Source organism: Zootoca vivipara, chromosome Z1 (assembly GCF_965207765.1).
Source record: "Zootoca vivipara chromosome Z1, rZooViv2.hap1.1, whole genome shotgun sequence".
Taxonomy (NCBI): domain Eukaryota; kingdom Metazoa; phylum Chordata; class Lepidosauria; order Squamata; family Lacertidae; genus Zootoca; species Zootoca vivipara.
In genome coordinates, this window is record NC_142583.1 from 5,801,301 (window position 1) to 5,820,954 (window position 19,654).

Below are 19,654 nucleotides of genomic sequence, written 5' to 3' on the forward strand. Positions count from 1 at the left end.
GTAGCTGAAGGCCAAGGCAGCCTGGCGTCAGTCCACCTGGTAACCTTGCCTGGACACCTGATGAGCTGAGTTCCACACCTGGGGCGCCTTTGACAGAATGGGGCTAAACGTGATACAGTCCCATCTGCTTGGCTGGCCTTGCTCCTGGCAGAGCACGAGAGGCTGCTCTCTGTTTCACAAGGCCTGCTCCAGTTTAAGGGAGCAGCTGACCTCTACCTGAGATCCTGGGAAGCCTAACCTGGTACAAGGCAGGTGGAGGGCAGGGGGGATACCATGGCACCAAACAGATCTGCCACAAGGAAGGGCAGGTACTCTACACCAGTGGTCCTCAACCTTGGGCCTCCAGATGTTTTTGGCCTACAACTCCCCTGATCCCTAGCTAGCAGATCAGTGGTCAGGGATGATGGGAATTGTAGTCTCAAAACATCTGGAGGCCCAAGGTTGAGGACCACTGCTCTACACACACTGCTTCCTTTCGCTGTTGCGGTTTCCCCCAAAGAATCCTGGGAACTGCAGCTTTTAAGGGTGCTGGGAATTGTAGCGCCGTGTGGGAAACTACAGTTCCCGGGTTTGCTGAGGTGGAGGGTGGAGTAACGTGCTTTAAATGTTTGCCAGTTGTGCCCATAGAAAGCTTCTCTCAGACCATTAACCCATCGGGCCCAGTATTGCCTGCCCCCCTGGTAGCAGCTCAGCTAGGGCTTCAGGCAAGGCAATAGTTGGAGATGCTGCCACTGGGGATTGAATCTGGGCCTCTCTCTGCATGCAACACAAGTCCCCTGACACTAAGCTGCATTGGCCCCTCCCCACCCCACCCCCCTATTAGCCAGCAGAGTAAAAGGAACAGCAGCAGCCCCCAGCACTGGCATGGCCGGCAGCTCATAAGTCATGGCAGTGCCTGGCCTGATGCTCTGCAATAAAGGGAGGGAGGGAGGAGGAAAGCAAGCAAGCCCATCTGCCTGTTTGTGTGTTTTATTCAAAACAAACCATTTGGCCCTGAGCCCTGAGCTGCCCATTAATAACCCTGACAGCTCCTTCTCCGCCTGCCGATAATGAAGGCGCAGTTCGGCAGGCTTCGAGAGAGCCACGCTTCTTCCTGGCAGCCCAGATGTCTCAATGTGCGCCTGTCAGCTCCCTGCCACTCCATGCAAAGAACTGGCAGCGGCTAGCAGCTTTTATGCATTCCCTGCACCCTCCCCAGGGTGCCAGTCACAGGGGAACGTTTGGTAGGCCTCAGGCTGCCCCAGAGCACCCAGCATCCCAGAGCAGGTCTTGCTTAAGAGAGAGTGCAAGGCAGAGCTTTTTGCCACCTTTTGAAAAATGCCCCTCCTCCTGTGCCATCCATGAGAGCCGGATCCAGCTTCCCTGTTCAATGCCTGTGCTCATAGAGCTGAAGCTGATAGGTTTGCTCACGACAACCTTCCCCAGCCTCCAGATTTTCAGACTACAACTCCCAGCAGTCTCAGCCAGCACGGCCCATGGTCAAGGAGGATGGGAACTGTAGTCCAAAGCATGCAGAAAGCACAGGGCTGGGAAAGGCTTGCTTCAGACCTAGTGAATATATGGTTGGAGCAGGATTTGAAACCTGCATTCTTTGCTGGCTCATCCTCTGTGCTATGCCAGAGCTTTTGTTAAGGTTTTGATCTGGTGTTTCCTGATTACAAACATTTTCCTAAGTTTAGCCTACTCCCCAACATTTTACAAGCAGAAATAGGGGCGAATCTGTAAAGCTCTGCTTCTCACGCGAAGGAGTATGTTGCTGGAACATTTACACTCCCTTCTCCATGCTGTGCTTATTTGCTCTGCGATCTTCCACTTTCCCCCCAGTTTAAAAGCCAGGTTTATATTCCTTTGATCCAAGATACACTAGAAAAACACTGTTCCTTATATTTGCAGTGTTCAGGGGTGAAGTGCTGATCCTTTCGCAGAGAAAACAGCTGCAGCAATGACTAAGAGGGAGCTGTCTAAAGGCTTGCTTGGAGGAACCTCAAGCTTTGCAGACGCGGATAATAATCTTTATAATATGGGGTGCGAGGACCACACAGGAAAACAAAGATTGACTGTGCATGTGTGTAGTAGCATGCAGAAAACAGGAGAGGGAAATCAAGAGAAAAAAATGCATGCTCAGCTGAACTGACGCCCTGGATTAAAAAACTCCACTTGTCTGGAGGGGCAGAGAAACACACATAGGCACAAATCCATATGTAACATTTTGTTGCAGATCCTGCTTGGCTCTGCAGGTACAGGAGGAGGAAAAAAAGGAAAAGGTCCCCACCATTCTTCATTTTCTGAATGAAACCAGTTTATTGAGAAGCACTTTTCAGAGTTGAAAAATACGCAATGGATCAGCTGCACAGGCCATTTAGGAAAAAATGAGTGCTCTGTCTCCATTCATTCTAGAATCAATTGTTGTGTGTATGCAGCTGGAACCTGAGAATAACAACTCTAGCAACTTATTGTAGCAAGAAGTTCCCAAAAAAGTTATTTATTTTTTTTTAATTAGGGACAAGTACTAGAAGATTGGAACTGTCCTCTGTATGTAGAGACAGTGGAAGCCAAAATCCGAGCCTGTTTTCTCCAGGCTAGTTTTTGAGAAGCAGAGCCAGACACATGGGCAGGGACATGGAACCGGTTGCCAGCTCCCTCCTAGCCCCCAAAAGTCTCTGTGCCTTAAACTGTGCCCAACAGGCAGAAATTCAGCAGGTAGAGATGGGAGAATTCTTGCTTGCTGAAGACCATCCCAGGAGTAAAGACTCAAAACACAAAACTTTCACCACCCTATTGCAGAACACAGATGTTCAGCAGCAAGCACTCTGGACTGGCTTCTCCAAACCAGCCAGGCTTTCTTTTTTTAGAGTATTTTTAAAGAGCAGTTTTTCCAACTGCACAAATTCCCCATCAGACACCCCCCACACCAAAACAAGAAAAAGCACAAAATGTGCTTTGCTCCTTGCTTACACCCTCTATCCGTGACTCTATAGGAGTCAGCAGTTCTTATTTACTATACGGTGACAATTCATTTATGAATCTGCCTTAGTTCAGTAACTACCGGTAAGGTATTTGCAAGGGTGAAGTAAAGCATTTTCTGCCAGAGGACAGCACAGTAGAGGAGCTTCCATCCCTGAAGAAGCAGGTGTTTTGGCCTGGCTTGGGCATTTGATTGGAAGAATGCAGCACATTCTATAACCTGGGCACATGCTGGCCCTGGCATTGCCTGTCCCTTGACTGCTTAAAAGGTAAAGGTAAAGGTAAAGGGGCCCCTGACTATCAGGTCCAGTCGTGTCCGACTCTGGGGTTGCGGCGCTCATCTCACTCTATAGGCCGAGGGAGCCGGCGTTTGTCCACAGACAGCTTCCAGGTCATGTGGCCAGCATGACAAAGCTGCTTCTGGCGAACCAGAGCAGTGCACGGAAATGCCGTTTACCTTCCCGCCGGAGCGGTCCCTATTTATCTACTGTACTTGCACTTTGATGTGCTTTCGAACTGCTAGGTGGGCAGGAGCTGGGACTGAGCAACGGGAGCTCAACCCGTTGCAGGGATTCGAACCGCCGACCTTCTGATCAGCAAGCCCTAGACTCTGTGGTTTAACCCAAAGCGCCACCTGGGTCCCTACTGCTTAATAAACACTTATAAACTAACGTAGCTAATTTCTCTACTCCTTTTCCCCCAAATGGCAGCATTACCAGCTTTCTAACTGCACTTTCAGACCCCCAACTCAATGTTTTGCATCCAATTGGACACTAAACAAAACCTTGCTAAAAGCCAGGGGTGAACAACCGTCAGGGTGGGGTAGGGTGGGAGGCTTCCTGCCCCTCAGATGTAATCTGTTGGGAGTTAGGAGTGGGGGGGGTCCTGAAGGCAGTGGTGCACAAGGCTAGAGCCCTCTTCCTGCCTCACCCTCTTGCCAGAGGTCTGAACTGATTGCTTTCAGTGTTTTATTTTTAAACAGGCCTCGTGAAATTCAGCCAAGGGCCACACACAACCATAGAACCGCAGATTGCCCACTCTTGCAATGGTTCTTAAGGGACCAGACTTTCCTGATTTTGTGCCTTCCAGGTAGTGAGAACACAGGAAGCTGTCTTCTGCTGAGTCAAACCATTGATCTTCCTAGTAGGTCATAGTGTTGTCCACACTAACTGGCAGCAGCCCCAGGATTTCAAGCAGGAAGTATTCCTAGCTCCACCTGGAGATGTCGGTGGGAATTGAACTCAGGACCACTTGTAAGCAAAGCAGATGCTCCACCATGGAGCTACCATGAATTGGACTCTCAGCTCCTGCCAACCCCAGCAAGCAAGGCCAATGGTGAGGGACGATGGGATCTGGAGAGCACCTGTTGGGGAAAGCTGACAAACAGTTAAGAAAATGAGAGTGTTTCTTTTTCCCCCTGAAGGGAATTGACTCCTTTTGTAAGTAGAGCCTCTAGATAATATCTCCTGCACTTGTTAAGTGATCTCAGCTTTGACGAAGAGAAGCACATTGTCCCACATCCAAATGTCTCCTTGTTCTCATTTCAACTCATAGGATCCAAGATATTTATCAGCAAATTTCCTCCATTATGATGGGCGCAGCCTGCTAGCACTTTGCCAAATACAGTGAATGGGGCTAATCTTTCTTACTGATACTGTTCTCACCAATTTTGGCATCTTTGAGAGTCTAATTGGAAAACAGTTGGGACTAAAAACCAACCAGTTTGCAGCCCCACACAGTAGGAACTATAAAGCCACTTGCAGTTTTTGTCGGCCCTCTCTCACATTGTCCGCAGTGGTTGATTGTTGAACTGGAAACATATTTCTTCACTACGGTACATTTATGTCACATTGTTATTCCAAGGAACTCAAGACACACACACCCCAAACACTTTCAAGGCTCGCTTCACAGTCTTAAGGTGATGCCAAATTTTATGTCTAAAGAAATGCAGCATGCATGAACATCCCCGACTAGTGAGGTGAGTGTGGGATTGGTGCACCTTCTGCAGGGGGTGGGAATTTGCCATTTCTCAGGATACATTCTGATTGTGTGGCACACTGTGGGTGAGCACATGCTTTGCTTGCAAAAAGTCCTAAGTTCCGTCCTTGGCTTGTCCAGGCAGGACTGAGAAAGAGTCGTCTCTGAAACCCTAGAGAGGGCATGAGGAACCTCTACCAGGCCCTCAGAACTCTTCCCAAACCACACACCTCAATATCCCTCCTTCACAATTCAAATACTTTTGCCTGGATGGAATGGAACTCTGAAAATGCCTCTTGTTTGTAGAGAGGTGTGCCTCTGTGCATGGGCATAGCCAGGGGGGCAGGAGAGCACCTCTCTGCCCCCCAACAAAATTCCTGGCTACGCACATGCCTGTGTGTGTGTGCGCGTGCAAAAAATAATAGCCAATTGTGCAAAGGTTGAATTTACCTTTCTTACTCTCCCCTCTTTTGCCTCTGGGCCCATACACCACTGGGATATGGCTCCTTGGGAGCATTCCCAGAAGGGAATGTGGTCCTCAGGCTGAATAAGGTTTTCTTGGGAGCTGCTGCCAGTTAGTGGCAGGAGTGCCAGCTTGATCCTGCAACCGAGGTTGCCCGGGGCCATGGGTGCCAAGCAGCATGTGTGGCCCTGGTGCTGAAATTTGTGGGTATCCAGACCCCTCTTGGGTACTTGGGCACCTATGGTTAGTGAAGACAGTACTGAGTGAGATGGACTGTTAAACTGACTAGGAATAAAGCATAACTGATAAGGCATAAGGCAGCTTCCTAAGTTTCTAGCGAGTGCAGAGGGGGTTACAGTTCAGGGGCAGAGTAAAAAAAAGAGTAAAAAAAAGGGGGGGTAAAGGACCTCTGGATGGTTAAGTCCCGTCAAAGGCAACTATGGGGTTGCGGCGCTCATCTCATTTTCAGACCGAGGGAGACAGTGTTTGTCCACAGACAGCTTTCTGGGCCATGTGGCCAGCATGACTAAACCACTTCTGGCGCAACAGAACACCATGACGGAAACCACAGTGCATGGAAACGCCTTTTACCTTTCCACCACAGCGGTACCCTATTTGCACTTGTAGGTTTTCTAACTGCTAGGTTGGCAGGAGCTGGGACAGAGCAACAGGAGCTCATCTCATCATGCGGATTCGAAGTGCTGACCTTCCAATCAGCAAGCCCAAGATGTTCGGTGGTCTAGACCAGTGTTTCCCAACCTTGTGCCTCCAGATGTTTTGGGACTACAACTCCCATCATCCCTAGCTAGCAAGACCAGTGGTCAGGAATGATGGGAATTGTAGTCCGAAAACATCTGGAGGCACAAGGTTGGGAAACACTGGTCTAGACCACAGCGGCACCTGCATCAGGGGCAGAGGATCCTGCTTTGCACACAGAAGACCCAGGTTCAACGCTCAGCATATTCAGGTAGTGCTGGGAACCCCTAGAAAGCTGCTGCCACTCAGAAAATCCTGAACTAGATAGAGTAGACAAATGGTCCAACTCAGTACATGACAGTTTCCCATTTGACTAGCTAGGTTTTACATTGTTATGAGTTTGGGGGAGGTAGGCTATATGCCTGGACCCCCTTCTATTTCCTGGATTCTGCAAGTGTTAGTGAGGATTCAAATTGTTGAAATAGCTGTTGAAATTGTTAGTGGGTCCCTATTAAGTATGGACCATTATGGTAACAAAGGAAGTGGCTCTGTGCCAGATGAAAAATTGGAGGGCCTCCTTCCCTCAACTTGACAAAGGTCAGAGGAGAGAGTTGAGTTATGTGAGCTAGAAGCTGGAAGCCCGAAGCAGACTGGGAAGCCAGAAGGTCAGAGCAATGACTGATTTCTGCTTGAATCCAAGGCTGTGGCTATGGGAGAAGCAAGACCATATTGGGGTGTTAATACAGGTTGTTAATATGTGTAAATAAACGGTGTATCCTAAAGATCCCACAGTCTCCTCTGGGCCTCATTCCAAAGGAAACACAAACCCTGGGTGAGTGCCTGGAAACTCATACTGCTCAGAGATTGGGATGGCATGCATCCATATCATACCTTGAAAACTTATTTTAAAATAATACCTGAAAAGCAGGTATTGATTTTTTTTTAATGTGGTTATCTATACAAAGCTAGTGAAAAGCCTTCATTGACTAGAATGGATGTTTAGTTTTAACAGAGCTCTCTCTTGCTTTCTAGAACTACGTTGCATAGGTCTTCAATAGTGATGTGTTTCTGGCAAAAAGATAGGCAACAGTAATCAAGTCATTCCTTGAGGGGGGGGGATGCCCATGTAGTTCCTTGTTCTCAAGAAATACATTATGTAGCAGAAAAAGAAAGAAAGAAGGACCCACTGTAATTTGAAGGGGAGGCGGTGGAACGAGACAAAAGCATTCTTTAGTTACAATGATCCCACTCTGAATCAATACAACTTAACCTGCACCTTCTGAGCTCCGGAAAGGAATAAATCCATTGCAATGAGTTTTGTGTTCTACACAGTGTCTGATAAGAGCAACCTCATTGCAGAAAGTGTTGAAGAGATACAGAACGGCCTGCTTTGCACAGCCTCTTCTACCCCCCCCCTTCCTGGAGGAGAAGCAAGATTTCTTTTTTATCCAGCCAGGAAGATAATGCTCCATACAGAAGCTGTAGAAGGGCTGCAACTGTTCCAGAAAGAGTCAGAAGAAAAGATTTCACAAGGGCAGGGGGAGCAGAGAGACCCAACATTATATCCCCCCCCCCCTGCAATCATGTACCTCACCGGACTGATATAAGGAGAACCTCCTAGCAGCAGATCGAGGGACAGCTTAGAAACAGGACTACCGACTTAAGAGGAGCTCTACTGAATGGGCCCGATCCAATATGTCTCTCCAGGCTTTGGAGGACCCTTGGACAAAACTGCTCTTGTGGGGGGCCCCTCACTCACTGTGTTCATCATCCCACTTTAGCAGGTCCAGGGGGCTCTTGGCAGGGAGGCCCCTGCAGGGGTGTGGGTCCTCAGCAGATGCCTGACCATACTGACCAAGCCACACATGGATCTAGTTTTCCACATGGGCTGCTAAGAGGCACACACACAAAAGGCCATCTGCACACCATTGAAGGCTGCACTGGTCTGCTCCTCTAGTCCCCCCCCCAAGCTGGCATTTCAGTGGCATCCTGTGGCGGAGGATCCATTTAGGGTCACAGGCCTGCCCTCCACAAATGTGCCTAATGCTTCTTTCAGGCTACTTATGCTGGGGGTGGAAAATTCCAGACATCCGTTCTGTGCTGTGTGAAGCAGTTCTTGCTTCTGTCTGTCTCAAATCCACGCCCAGACAATTCTGCTGGGTGACCCTGAGTTCCAGTGTGATGGAAAAGAGAGAAAAAAATCTGCTGCCCATTTTCTCCAAATCGTGCTTTCCCCCTTTTCTTTTTGGAATGTCTCCTCTGATTCACCTCCAGCTTCAATAAAACAGAGAAACTCTTACAAAACAGAACAGATATGGGAGGACCCTGCAGGACAGAGCATTTCATAGGATGTTGTCCAGCCCTCTCCAACACAAGGGCACCCACCTACTTCATTAGAAAGCGACGATAAGCTTGGGAGCTGCTAAGACCTTACAAGACTCAGGCAACAGCATATACTTTCCTAAAATGCGCATATGCAAATCTATAGGCAGAGATGCAAATTTAAGTCAACTTTCAGAGGGAAAACTTCCCCAATCTTTTAAGCTTAAAAGGGGTAGTAGAAGGGGCACAGAAACCACGGCCCTGATCATAAGACCATTTAAAACACACACATACTTAAGGTATTCCTGGATAGAGCAATATGTTTCATTCTCAGGGTTACAGCCAATGCCTTTGCCTCTTATTGGGACCTTTAACTCCCCCCCCCTCCGGCAAAAAGTCACATGTGCTGTCAGTGGTTTTGAGCAACCCATGTCCTGAATCCTCCACTTCACCTGGTGTGTGAAAACATCCTGCAAGCAGTCAACACCCAAACCGTGTCTTCCTCTCTCCTGGGCTGTTACTCTCCTGGGCTCTCCTTTTCCACACCCAGTGGCCTGTCTGAATGGACCATCCTTTGATTTCCTCGTACTGTATATGGAGCAGAATCCTTTGCTCCACCCAACCTGAGTTGGCAGGATTTGAGGCGGTTGTGGGGGACAACTCTCCCTGGGAAGAATAACCCAACACAAGACCGTTAGCAAAGGCAGTCCCCGCTCCATCACCCCTTTTATTGGTTACGAAGCACCTGCAAATCCGAAATGCGCCCAGCCTCTCTCTATCCCTCAGTCTGCATATAAGGGCGGCAGATACGGCTTGGCTTTTCTCACAGTTGCTCAAGGCAAGTAGGGCAGGAATGCCGTCCGTGTCCACAACCCACCAGGGCCCCCGAGTCGTCCTGGATCTCCGGTACCTGAGCCTTCTTGTTCCGCGGGTCCTCCTCGTGGGGCAGCGCCAACCTCCTCTTCCTTCCCTTCGGGGCGGTGTTGGACCTGTCCCCCTCTTGGCTGCCCCCCTCGCCCACCCACAGGCCGCCGGGGAGATCCGGGGGCTGATAGCCCATCTGGCTGGGATCCAGGGGGTCCTTGGAGAGCAGGATGCAGATGGAGGGCACGTTCTTGTGGACGGTGAGGTGTTCTGCCGGGCCCCCCTCGGGCCGGGCTGCCTTGTTCTCCCAGACCTCCAGGAGAGTCCTGTATTGCACTTTGGTGACCTGGTGGAGGCCGGCCACTTTCCTCTTCATTATCTCCACGCAGGTGATGGTCTTGGTGACAGCCCGGCCGCAGCCGCTGAAGACGATCTGCCGGGTGTCCTCCCGCGCTACCCTACCCATGGCGAAGCCCATCAAGTTCCGGATCTTGCTGCCCTCCTTCACCTTCATTTCAATCACGTCCGAGGGGAGGCCCACGAAGGGCAGCGGGCTTTCTTCCTCGGACGTCTTGACCTTCCTGAAGTTCTCCATCCTGGACTGCTGCTGGGGGGCGATGGGCTCTGTTCCCCCAGAAAGCACCGTCTGGGGCACGGCAGCGAGGGATGAGGGTCCCACAACCTCCGGGTTTCCTGTGTGCATCTCGCAGAGACCCCGGTGCCTCTTGCTCGCAGGAAGGTGCCTTAGACCAAGCTGGACCTCGGTCCATCTAGCGCAGTGCTGCTCACACTGGCCGGCAGCGGCTCTCCGGAGTTTCAGAAGGGGAGTCCTTCCTCCGTCCTGCCTGGAGGTGCCCAGGGATAGAACCGGGGACCGCTTGGGCGCTGAGCGGGCGCTCTAGCCACTGAGCCACGTTCCAGGGCAGCACAGACGAGAAATGCCCAAAGCCAGGCTGGCCCGGCCGTCGCAGCTTCTCGCGGGAAGGGCGCGCCGTCCAGGAGAGACCGCAGCAGCGCTGGCCGGGCTGGTGCCCTCCCTCCCTCCTCGGCTCGCTGGCTCCTGCAGCTGGACTTCGGCTCAGTGGGGCACCCGGAGCCCCCGGAGGGATGCAGAAGAGCAAAGGGGGAGCCCCCGCGCCCTGCTCAGCGCGGCCCCGGCGTCCCGGCGTCCTCTCCCGCGCCGCTTCGCTTTCCCGCGCCGGACTTTCTGCCCGTTTCCTCTTTGGCAGCGAGCGAGGCCGGCAGGAGCTGCTCCCGGGCTCTCCCTCCGCGTCCGCCCCCCTTAAAGCGAACCCGGCCCGCCTCTCGCCTGCCGAGCTCGCCGCCCGCCGCCTCTGCTGCCTCAAGGACGGGCGCGCCGTCAACTCGGAATCGCTCGTGTCAGCAAAGTGCAGGCAGCTGCTCGGGCTGAGGCGGCTCCGCGGCTGCTTCCCGCCTCCGCTTCCCTCCGCCTCCTCCGGGGCTGAGCGGGAGAACTCCCCGGGGGCCGCGAAGAGGGCAGCCAGCCGGCGGGTCTGCGGAGTGCAGGCAGAGGTCCCGGACCCGGAGTTACTTTTCCGGGGAAAGACTCTGGCCACTGCGGGGCTCAGTTGGCTGGAATCCGGACTGGAAAGAGCCCCCCCCTCAATCTCCCTGTCCACTTGACCAGCAGGCTCAGACCCATAAGTGGGGGTTCGGGAAAGGTGGCCTGTGAGCCGAGTCAGCCGCACAGGGAGCATTTTTCGGTCGAGGGCCGCATCCCCTCCCGGACAGCCTTCCGGGGGCCACATAGTGGCGGTGGGAAGGGCCAGGGACAACCAATATAAATGCTTGAAACGCTCAGGGAGGGAGCAAGTATGGCCACTCAGGGTTGTGGCCTGGGGAGGGGGAGGGCAGACTCCCGAGGGCCAGATGGAAAGGCTGGGAGGGCCACGTTTGCCCTCGTCAGGGAAGGCTCCCCTCCCCTGGTCTACCCTGAGTGGCAGTGTAGCAAGCAATCCAAGGTTCCAGACAAGGAGGTTTTCCAGTCCCTTGGGCTCTGCATGCAAAGCAAAGCAAGTGCTCTCCTGTTGAGCGAGGCCTCTCTGTAGCTTCTCAGAGCCTCTTTAGGTTCTAAGGGGATAGGTGACCAAAAGACACGGAGGATGACAGAAAGTTGGTAAATAATAAGCACGAGGCAAGATAATATGTACAAGGTAGAGTAGAGTCAAAAGGAAGCCCATGGTGACACAGCCCCAAATGGATCTGTGGAACTCTCTGCCATGTTTATATAGTGATAGCCAATGGCTTACGTGGTCTTTAAAAGAAGGGTTGGACCAAAGAGGGGAGCTTTCTCAAGAGCTACTTGCTACACTAACTCTATTAGGCATTCCCTCCCCTATTCCCCCCAAAAGCTGGTGAACGTTGTAGAATAGAATAAACCATTGTATGTAGTAAACCTGTCTGCTGGCTTGCAAAGTCTGAAACACTGCAGGCTAGTAAGAAACAACTGAGAAATGGCAAAACTGTTGCAAGTATTGATTTGCATTGAGATCTCGACCACATCAGGCTCATGGATTGTTTTTATGCCTGTGGTAGATTGCAAATCTTTCTGACGGTGGTTTGTCAAGAACCCGGGTGGAATTTAGGGTTTTCCAGATGAGGCCTGGCAGCAAGGCTGGTGAACGCTCTCTCACGTAGGCTCCAGCTGTCTCTTATTTCACTAGGGGCAGTTCCAGTACGTAGAGCCAGTGTGGTGTAGTGGTTAAGAGCAGTGGACTCATAATCTGGTGAACCGGGTTCGTGTCTCCGCTCCTCCACTTGCAGCTGCTGGGTGACCTTGGGCTAGTCACACTTCTCTGAAGTCTCTCATCTCCACTCACCTCACAGAGTGTTTGTTGTGGGGGAGGAAGGGAAAGGAGATTGTTAGCCGCTTGGAGACTCCTTAGGGTAGTGATAAAGCAGGATATCAAATCCAAACTCTTCTTCCTCTTAATATCATCATTTGCTGGAAACCACAGGAAGGGAGCGGGCTTTTGTCCTGCCTCCAGCTTTCCTATAAAGGGCATCTGGTTGGCCACTATGAGAACAGGATGCTGGACTAGATGGGCCCCCTTTGGCCTGATCCAGCAGAGCTTTTTTTTAATCTTCTTACGTTCTCTCTGGTGGTTCCTGTGACTGTCAAATCACCATGCCTATTTTTCTTTTGGCTTTTGGAGACGCCATGTTAAAATGCTGTTAGCAGTGTGAGTTGCAAGTCTTATCATTCTTTTAGTGCTCAACTCCTTCCCTGGGCTGTCGGGAAGTTTAATCTTAGAGTGGGGAATGGAAGCGTCTTGTCTCTAGCATACATCCATGGAAAGGCCTGTGCAATCCCACACCCCGCAGGTACCACAGTATGTGTTGAACTGTGGACAACTTATAGACAGATGCAGGGCTGGCCCGCCCATAAGGCAAGGTAAGGCAGCAGGTTCCACAGGGGTAGCAGATCTGGCTTCTAAGGAATGCATCACCTACTGCCATGGTGGCAGGGACAGCTGTGGCATGCTCCTTGGAGGCTGGATCTGCCTCCTCCTCAGCAGGCCCCCACCCCATGCCACCTCTACTCTTGGCAAATAGGAGGTGCTGCTGGTCTCCTCTCTGTGGGATGGAACACTGGGGCAGACAAGTCACAACAGTTCCTAGAGTGTCCACTAACAGGAACTTACCTGGAGGGACACCTGATTGAGTTCCTGTTCCTAAAGACATGCAAATGAGATGGACTAGCTGGGACAAAAGCCCCAGGCCAGCAGCCATTCTCTCTCTTAGCCTTCTCTCCTTCGATGGGAACACATCTCCAGAGAATCTCCAGTTAGGATGGTTCTCCATCTTGGCCTGCAGCCAAGACAGAGACCAAATGGAGCCTTACTTTACCAAGTAGTCTCCACATGTATATAACTGTAACTTTTCTAAGCAAGCCTGCCTTTCTGAGATTATGCTGTTAACTCAGGATGAAACTGTGAGTAAACTCTATCTTATTTTATAAACACTGTGTTGTGTATTTCTTTTAAGAGGGACAAAGGGGACTTTGCCGGGAATTATAATATTTTACAGGTTTTAGCAAACCTGAGCGCACACGCTTTGCTGCGAACAAAAGGGGAATGTCACTCTGCTGATATTGGAAGCTTGATAACACAAGCTTGGATAGGATCTATCTAATAATATATCCTAATCCACATCCCTAACATTCCCACACTCTCAACCTTGTTCCTGATGTAGATCTTCACTCGCCCCTTCTTCCCAGGCAGGGTGTGGACACCATTTTGTTAGTCACCTGCAGGTACCAACATATCTTGGGCCAGTCTTGGGCAGATAGATGATTATGTTTTTCAGCAATAGGTACAGATCAGGGCTGGGGAACTGAGACAAGGAGGAACCTGTCATCCCCTGGACTGGTGGTAAGTAAGAAGGAGGACAGGTGAGGGCAAACTGAGGTGCCCTATTCACTCATATGGACCAGGGCATGGTAGTGCATGATGTACTTAATTCCAATGGTGAGTCAAGCTCGGGGGCAGCATCTGTAATGGTCACAGCTCAGGCTTTGCAGGTTCTGGATTGCTGACCTCAGATCTCATGGGCTCTGAGCCATCAGCTTTAGAATATATGGACTCCAGCAGTAAGAACCTGGTCCAATTCCCCAGCTGGTGACACAGCTCCTCCTGGAGACTGAGAAGGACACAAAAAGGAGCTTGGGCTCTGTAAGTACCCAAGGGCATTGCCAGCCATCTCTATAGAGTCCCGATGTGGGAGCAGCAGACTCTGGTTATCTCTTGCAGTGTGTAAACTGTGCTTCTAACAACAAAAGACGATCCCCGTTGGATCAGACCAAAGGCCTGCATCCAGTCCAGCCCCCTGTTCTGACCATGGACAACCAGATGCAAGCAGGACCCAAGTGCTACAGCGCTCTCCCCTTCTCTGGTTTCCAGAAACTGGTATTTAGAGGTACACTGCCTCTGATATTCGAGATAGCACACAGCTACCATGGCCATTCTCTACCTATGTTCAACCTGTTATATTTGTAAATGAACACAAGTATTACCAAATGCACAGATTCCTCCAGTGACCTCTTCCCAGCAGAAACCAAATCTAGGTAATTGCTGAAACCTCTCACCCCTTGGAGAAGTGGGGTGAGCATCACAGCATGCTCTCTTCCAATGCTGCAGTTCCTGTTCCAAGAAACACAGAGATTCCATCCGCACATTAAAGAGCAAAATCAGTCGGAAGCATGCTATGCACTGGCCTGGAACATCAAGCTGTGTTTTGCCCAGCCCAGGCACCGGAAGCCAAGAAGGCATCATGCTGCAGGTATTATCCCTGTGGCTCATTCTTGGATGTGATAATATGGTTCAGGAGGCTGCCGCTTTTGAGGGGAACTTAAATATTTGGCTTTGGCGCTGCATTAGTATGGAAATTGTTTGTGCTCCTATGAGATAATTATAGTCTTCCCATCTGTATTTTCAAATGGTTTCAAGGGAGGATGGGGAGTTTGGGTGGAGCTTTCATTGATGGATGCCCTGGAGCACCTTGTCTTGATAGAACAGCTTGCTTTACTCTGGGTACGGCTGGAATCCAAACCTTGACATAAGGTTTGCCTCACTCTTCCATGGGGCTGGAACTCAGAGCATCACTGCAAGGTCCCCAACCTTCTCTGTCTTGCTGGATAAGTCTCTTATTACTTAGGAACATTGGGAGCTCCTGATGCTGAGTGTGGCCACTGGTCCAACTAGCTCAGCATTGCCTGGCATCATCTGAACTCAGAGCAGATGCTCTGCCCCTGAGCTAAGGCTTTTTCCCTTTAGAGTGGCAGCAGCACTGGGACAGTAAGTATCCCCTCCTGCAACAAATGCAGCCAGCTCCCAAGCAAGCTTTGCTATGTTCATGAGACTTACTCCTAAGAAGGGTCTGAATCAAGTGCGGGCATGGTCAGCCATCTGTTGAGAGCTGGCATCTCAGTGGGCAGGCAGGATGGGGGCAGGGGACTGGCACTGGACTCCTCAACTTCCCAATTGCAACCTGCTTGCTTGCTCACCCACCTCCCATTTTGACCCAGACCCAGGGAGGGAGGGTGAGAGGAAGGGAGAAATTATTGGGATATATTATTATAATTTGTTAATGTGCATTTTTAGCTGCATAATTCTGAAAACTAATGAACTATGTGTACTAAAAGGTAGAGATTGGACTCAATGATCTGAAAGGGTTGATTTCTGACTTCTATGATTCTGTGTTTCTAGGCATTTGTTTGCAAGCAGAATACCCTGGCTCAGCTTCTTTGGCAGACAAGATGAGGTGGATTAAGTTTATGCATGGCAAGTGCTTCTTTTCTTGAAGATCCTCTTCAGGCTAGAAAGAGCTGGGGAACAAAACAGGCAGGGAGCTGGCAGCCATTCAGAAAACGTATTGGCGCAGAACGAAAGCCTGACAAGCAGGGCCTGTGTGTGTGTCTCATTAAGTGGGTGCTTCAAGTTTATGGCAAGCCGAGTAGATGAGGATCTTGATAAGGCATTAAAAAAACACTGACTTTGACACAATTCTGCTTTGGCATAATGCCCTGCATTTCTTGGGCATCCTGAGCAGGGATACTATTCCTCCCCCAAGAAACAAATTTGCCCAAAGTGTGTGGAATCGACTTCTTTCCCAAAAAGCTTTCAAAAAATGTTTGATTCCCCACCCCAGATAAAGTGGCGAATTAACCTGGGTTCAAATTTATAACTCCAGTGGGCAAAGCTGATCCAAGCACAAAGCACCACAAACTCAAGATTATACATGAAATTTAATGGATTATATTTTGCCCAATGAAGGACAAAACAGTCACAATGAAAGGGAGCCCCTTTATTCTATTTTGCAACACACCCTTTTCTTTTATTAGGAGAAATGTCTTTTTGAGCCTGATACATTTTGTATTGGGACCCAGGTGAGCGCTGTGGGTTAAACCACAGTCTAGGGCTTGCTGATCAGAAGGTCAGCGGTTCGAATCCCTGCAACGGGGTGAGCTCCCGTTGCTCGGTCCCAGCTCCTGCCCACCTAGCAGTTCGAAAGCACATCAAAGTGCAAGTAGATAAATAGGGACCGCTCCGGCGGGAAGGTAAACAGTGTTTCCGTGCGCTGCTCTGGTTTGCCAGAAGCAGCTTTGTCATGCTGGCCACATGACCCGGAAGCTGTCTGCGGACAAACGCCGGCTCCCTCGGCCTATAGAGCGAGATGAGCGCCGCAACCCCAGAGTCGGACACGACTGGACCTGATGGTCAGGGGCCCTTTTACATTTTGTATTAACATTTTTATTTTATTTTTTGGTGTTCCATTCTTCCTTCATGACCAGTAGAGCAGTGGTTCCCAACAGGTGGTCCGGGGACCCCCAGGGGTCCGTGAGCTATGCCAGAGGGGTCCGCAAGATGCTATTAGAATAAAAAATATATTAAATATATTTCGTATGACAACAGATTTTTTGTTTTGGCCGCTTCCTGCATGAGCAGAGTCTAGCGCAAAACTAGAATTAGATAGAGGCAGTAGTTCTGCTGTATGCCGTTAGGTGGCACTTTACAAACACTACTGTTTTGCAAAGAGGCAGTGCGCGCATTCTACTAACGCTCACCTCCCCAAGATGCTTTGCGCGTGTCGGCTTCATTTGTGCGCTACTGCGCAGGTACCCTGTCTTCTCCATTCCCCTCCCTCCTCCCTGGCGCGCGCTGCCTCTTTGCAAAACAGTAGTGTTTGTAAACAAAGCGTTGTTTTTCGCGGAAGCTACAGTTCGCGTAGCTAAAAATGGACCGTTGGTTAAAAAGTGGTTCGTTAAAACGACAAAGGCCTACAGATGAAGAGGAAGATAATGCATTTGATCTTCAAGCAAGTAAGTCAGTAACTCTCGAACCGATCTTGTCAGTGTCCATTGAACCTAAATCGTCGGCGTCCCTTGAACCTAACCCTCCCAAGATCAGTGTTAAGCTTACTAGAAAAATTAGATTAGGAATTAGGAATTAGATTTAGGATTAGGAATTAATGGGGGTCCTTGTAACAATAGCGGCTCGATGAGGGGTCCTCGAGAAAATTTTGTTGGGAACCCCTGCAGTAGAGAAACCAACCTGACCCTGTCCGTTGTCCAAAGAAGAAGCAACTGCAAAAACTTAACCCCCCTCCTGCGCTGGGCTGGAACGACTAGCAGGCACACTTGGCAACAGGATGCCTGCACTCCCTGCAGTGAAAGTACTCCCCCCCCCCAACCCTGGGAACTGTAGTTTACTCTTCATAGGCCTACAATTCCCAGTTGCCTTTTAGATTGTGTACCCGAGGGCAAGGATGGTATTATTGCTGAGTGTTGTTTGTTTGTTTGTTTGTTGTTGTTGCTTAGTCATTTAGTCGTGTCCGACTCTTCATGACCCCATGGACCATAGCACACCAGGCACTCCTGTCTTGCACTGCCTCCCGCAGTTTGGTCAAACTCATGTTCATAGCTTTGAGAACACTGTCCAACCATCTCGTCCTCTGTCGTCCCCTTCTCCTAGTGCAGGCATCCCCAAACTTCGGCCCTCCAGATGTTTTGGACTACAATTCCCATCTTCCCCGACCACTGGTCCTGTTAGCTAGGGATCATGGGAGTTGTAGACCAAAACATCTGGAGGGCCACAGTTTGGGGATGCCTGTCCTAGTGCCCTCAATCTTTCCCAATACCAGGGTCTTTCCCAAGGATTCTTCTCTTCTCATGAGGTGGCCTAACCCTAACCCTAACCCTTCCAGTGAGCACTCAGGGCTGATTTCCTTAAGAATGGATAGGTTTGATCTTCTTGCAGTCCATGGGACTCTCAAGAGTCTCCTCCAGCACCATAATTCATAGTTCATAATTGTTTGTTTATAATGATGCAATTTGTATACCACCCACAGGGCAGTTCACAACATAAACCCAACATGTAAACCACTCTGGGAGCTTCCCCACCCCCAAGCTGAAGACGAACACCCAACGCCCCCCCCGCCCCTCCCCCCGAAGGGCAGCGTGTCTCTCGTTGCCCATCTCTACCGCGCAGGGTTGATTGGATATTGAAATCCAAGGCAATGTTTGGCATCTAATCTCCCGCTTAACAAACTCTTCTTATTGCTGCCTCCTAAATGAGGACGACGAGGTGCAATCATGTTAAACAGTTTCCGCCTCGCTGAAGCAGATTGGTGGGGAGCTCCCCCACCCCCCAGGCTAGCAATGGACGGCGGGGAGGGGGGGAGGGCGCTGCTTGCTGCTAATGACACAGAGCCTGGCTTCCCAGGCTGCTCCCCCCCTATCTCTCCGCGGTGCTTAAAATGTAAATGAATTTCATTATTAGCAACCCCATCCACTAATTGCCATCCAAAGCCATTCATTACCCTGTCAGCTTATTGGTTGGAGGACAACAGAGTGGCTCATTTATCCCAGGCTATGGAAAAGCTGAAATTAGCTCATGCATATATAGATGGGGGGGGAGGGGGGAAGCAGAGGGATGTGCAGGGGAGGGCAGAAGGGGAAAAGGGGACTGCTTAATTGTTTTAAAAGAGGAGAGACTAAAGAAAAGGAGATGATGAAGGGTGATTAAAATGGAGGCGAGAGAGCGATTAAAAGCTATTATCTATCCCCCCACTCCTCCGCATAGCTGCCAAGTTCTCCCTTTTTTAAAGGGATTTTCCCTCATGCTGAATAGGCTTCCTCGCGAGAAAAGGGAAAACTTGGCAGCTATGCTCCTCCGTGAGCCGTTTGCATCTGATGGAGTGGAGTCCGCGGAAGCTTATGACAGAATAAATAAAGGAGTATTTAAAGTGCTACAATGCTCATTTGTTGACTTTGCTGCAACAAACACGGCCACCCCTAGAGAAAGCTCAACAGTCTATTCAAATATTCTGTCTTAATATTTTTCATTTAACCAAAAAATTTTTTTAAAATCCCATCAGCTCTAGTTACATAATACATGTTTGGGGTTTTTTTATATTAATAATTCTGAAATCCTTACTAGGGCAATGAATTCATTAGGGCCAACCATATGGTCACAAACCTTTGAGGGTTTTTTATTTGGAATTCTTGGCCAGGCAGTAGTTCTTCTGTTAGGGCAGTGTTTCACAACCGGGAGTCATATGGCCCCCTGGGGCACCGCAGGATATTCCAAGGGGGCCACAGATGAAAAATGTGTAAATGGGGGCACAGCAAGAAGAAGAGAAGAAGAGGAGTTTGGATTTGATATCCCGCTTTAACACTACCCGAAGGAGTCTCAAAGCGGTTAACATTCTCCTTCCCCTTCCTCCCCCACAACAAACACTCTGTGAGGTGAGTGGGGCTGAGAGACTTCAGAGAAGTGTGACTAGCCCAAGGTCACCCAGCAGCTGCATGTGGAGGAGCGGAGACGCAAACCTGGTTCCCCAGATTAT

The 19,654-nt window shown here is 50.1% G+C and overlaps 1 protein-coding gene across 1 annotated transcript; it reads right to left on the reverse strand.

The window, feature by feature from the left end:
* Positions 1-8,610: 8,610 nt before the first annotated feature.
* Positions 8,611-10,665, reverse strand: RPP25 (ribonuclease P/MRP subunit p25). Its single transcript, XM_088660866.1, has one exon. It carries the CDS (start codon positions 9,987-9,989, stop codon positions 9,246-9,248), a length of 744 nt encoding a protein of 247 aa, XP_088516992.1. The 5' UTR covers positions 9,990-10,665; the 3' UTR covers positions 8,611-9,245.
* Positions 10,666-19,654: the final 8,989 nt, after the last annotated feature.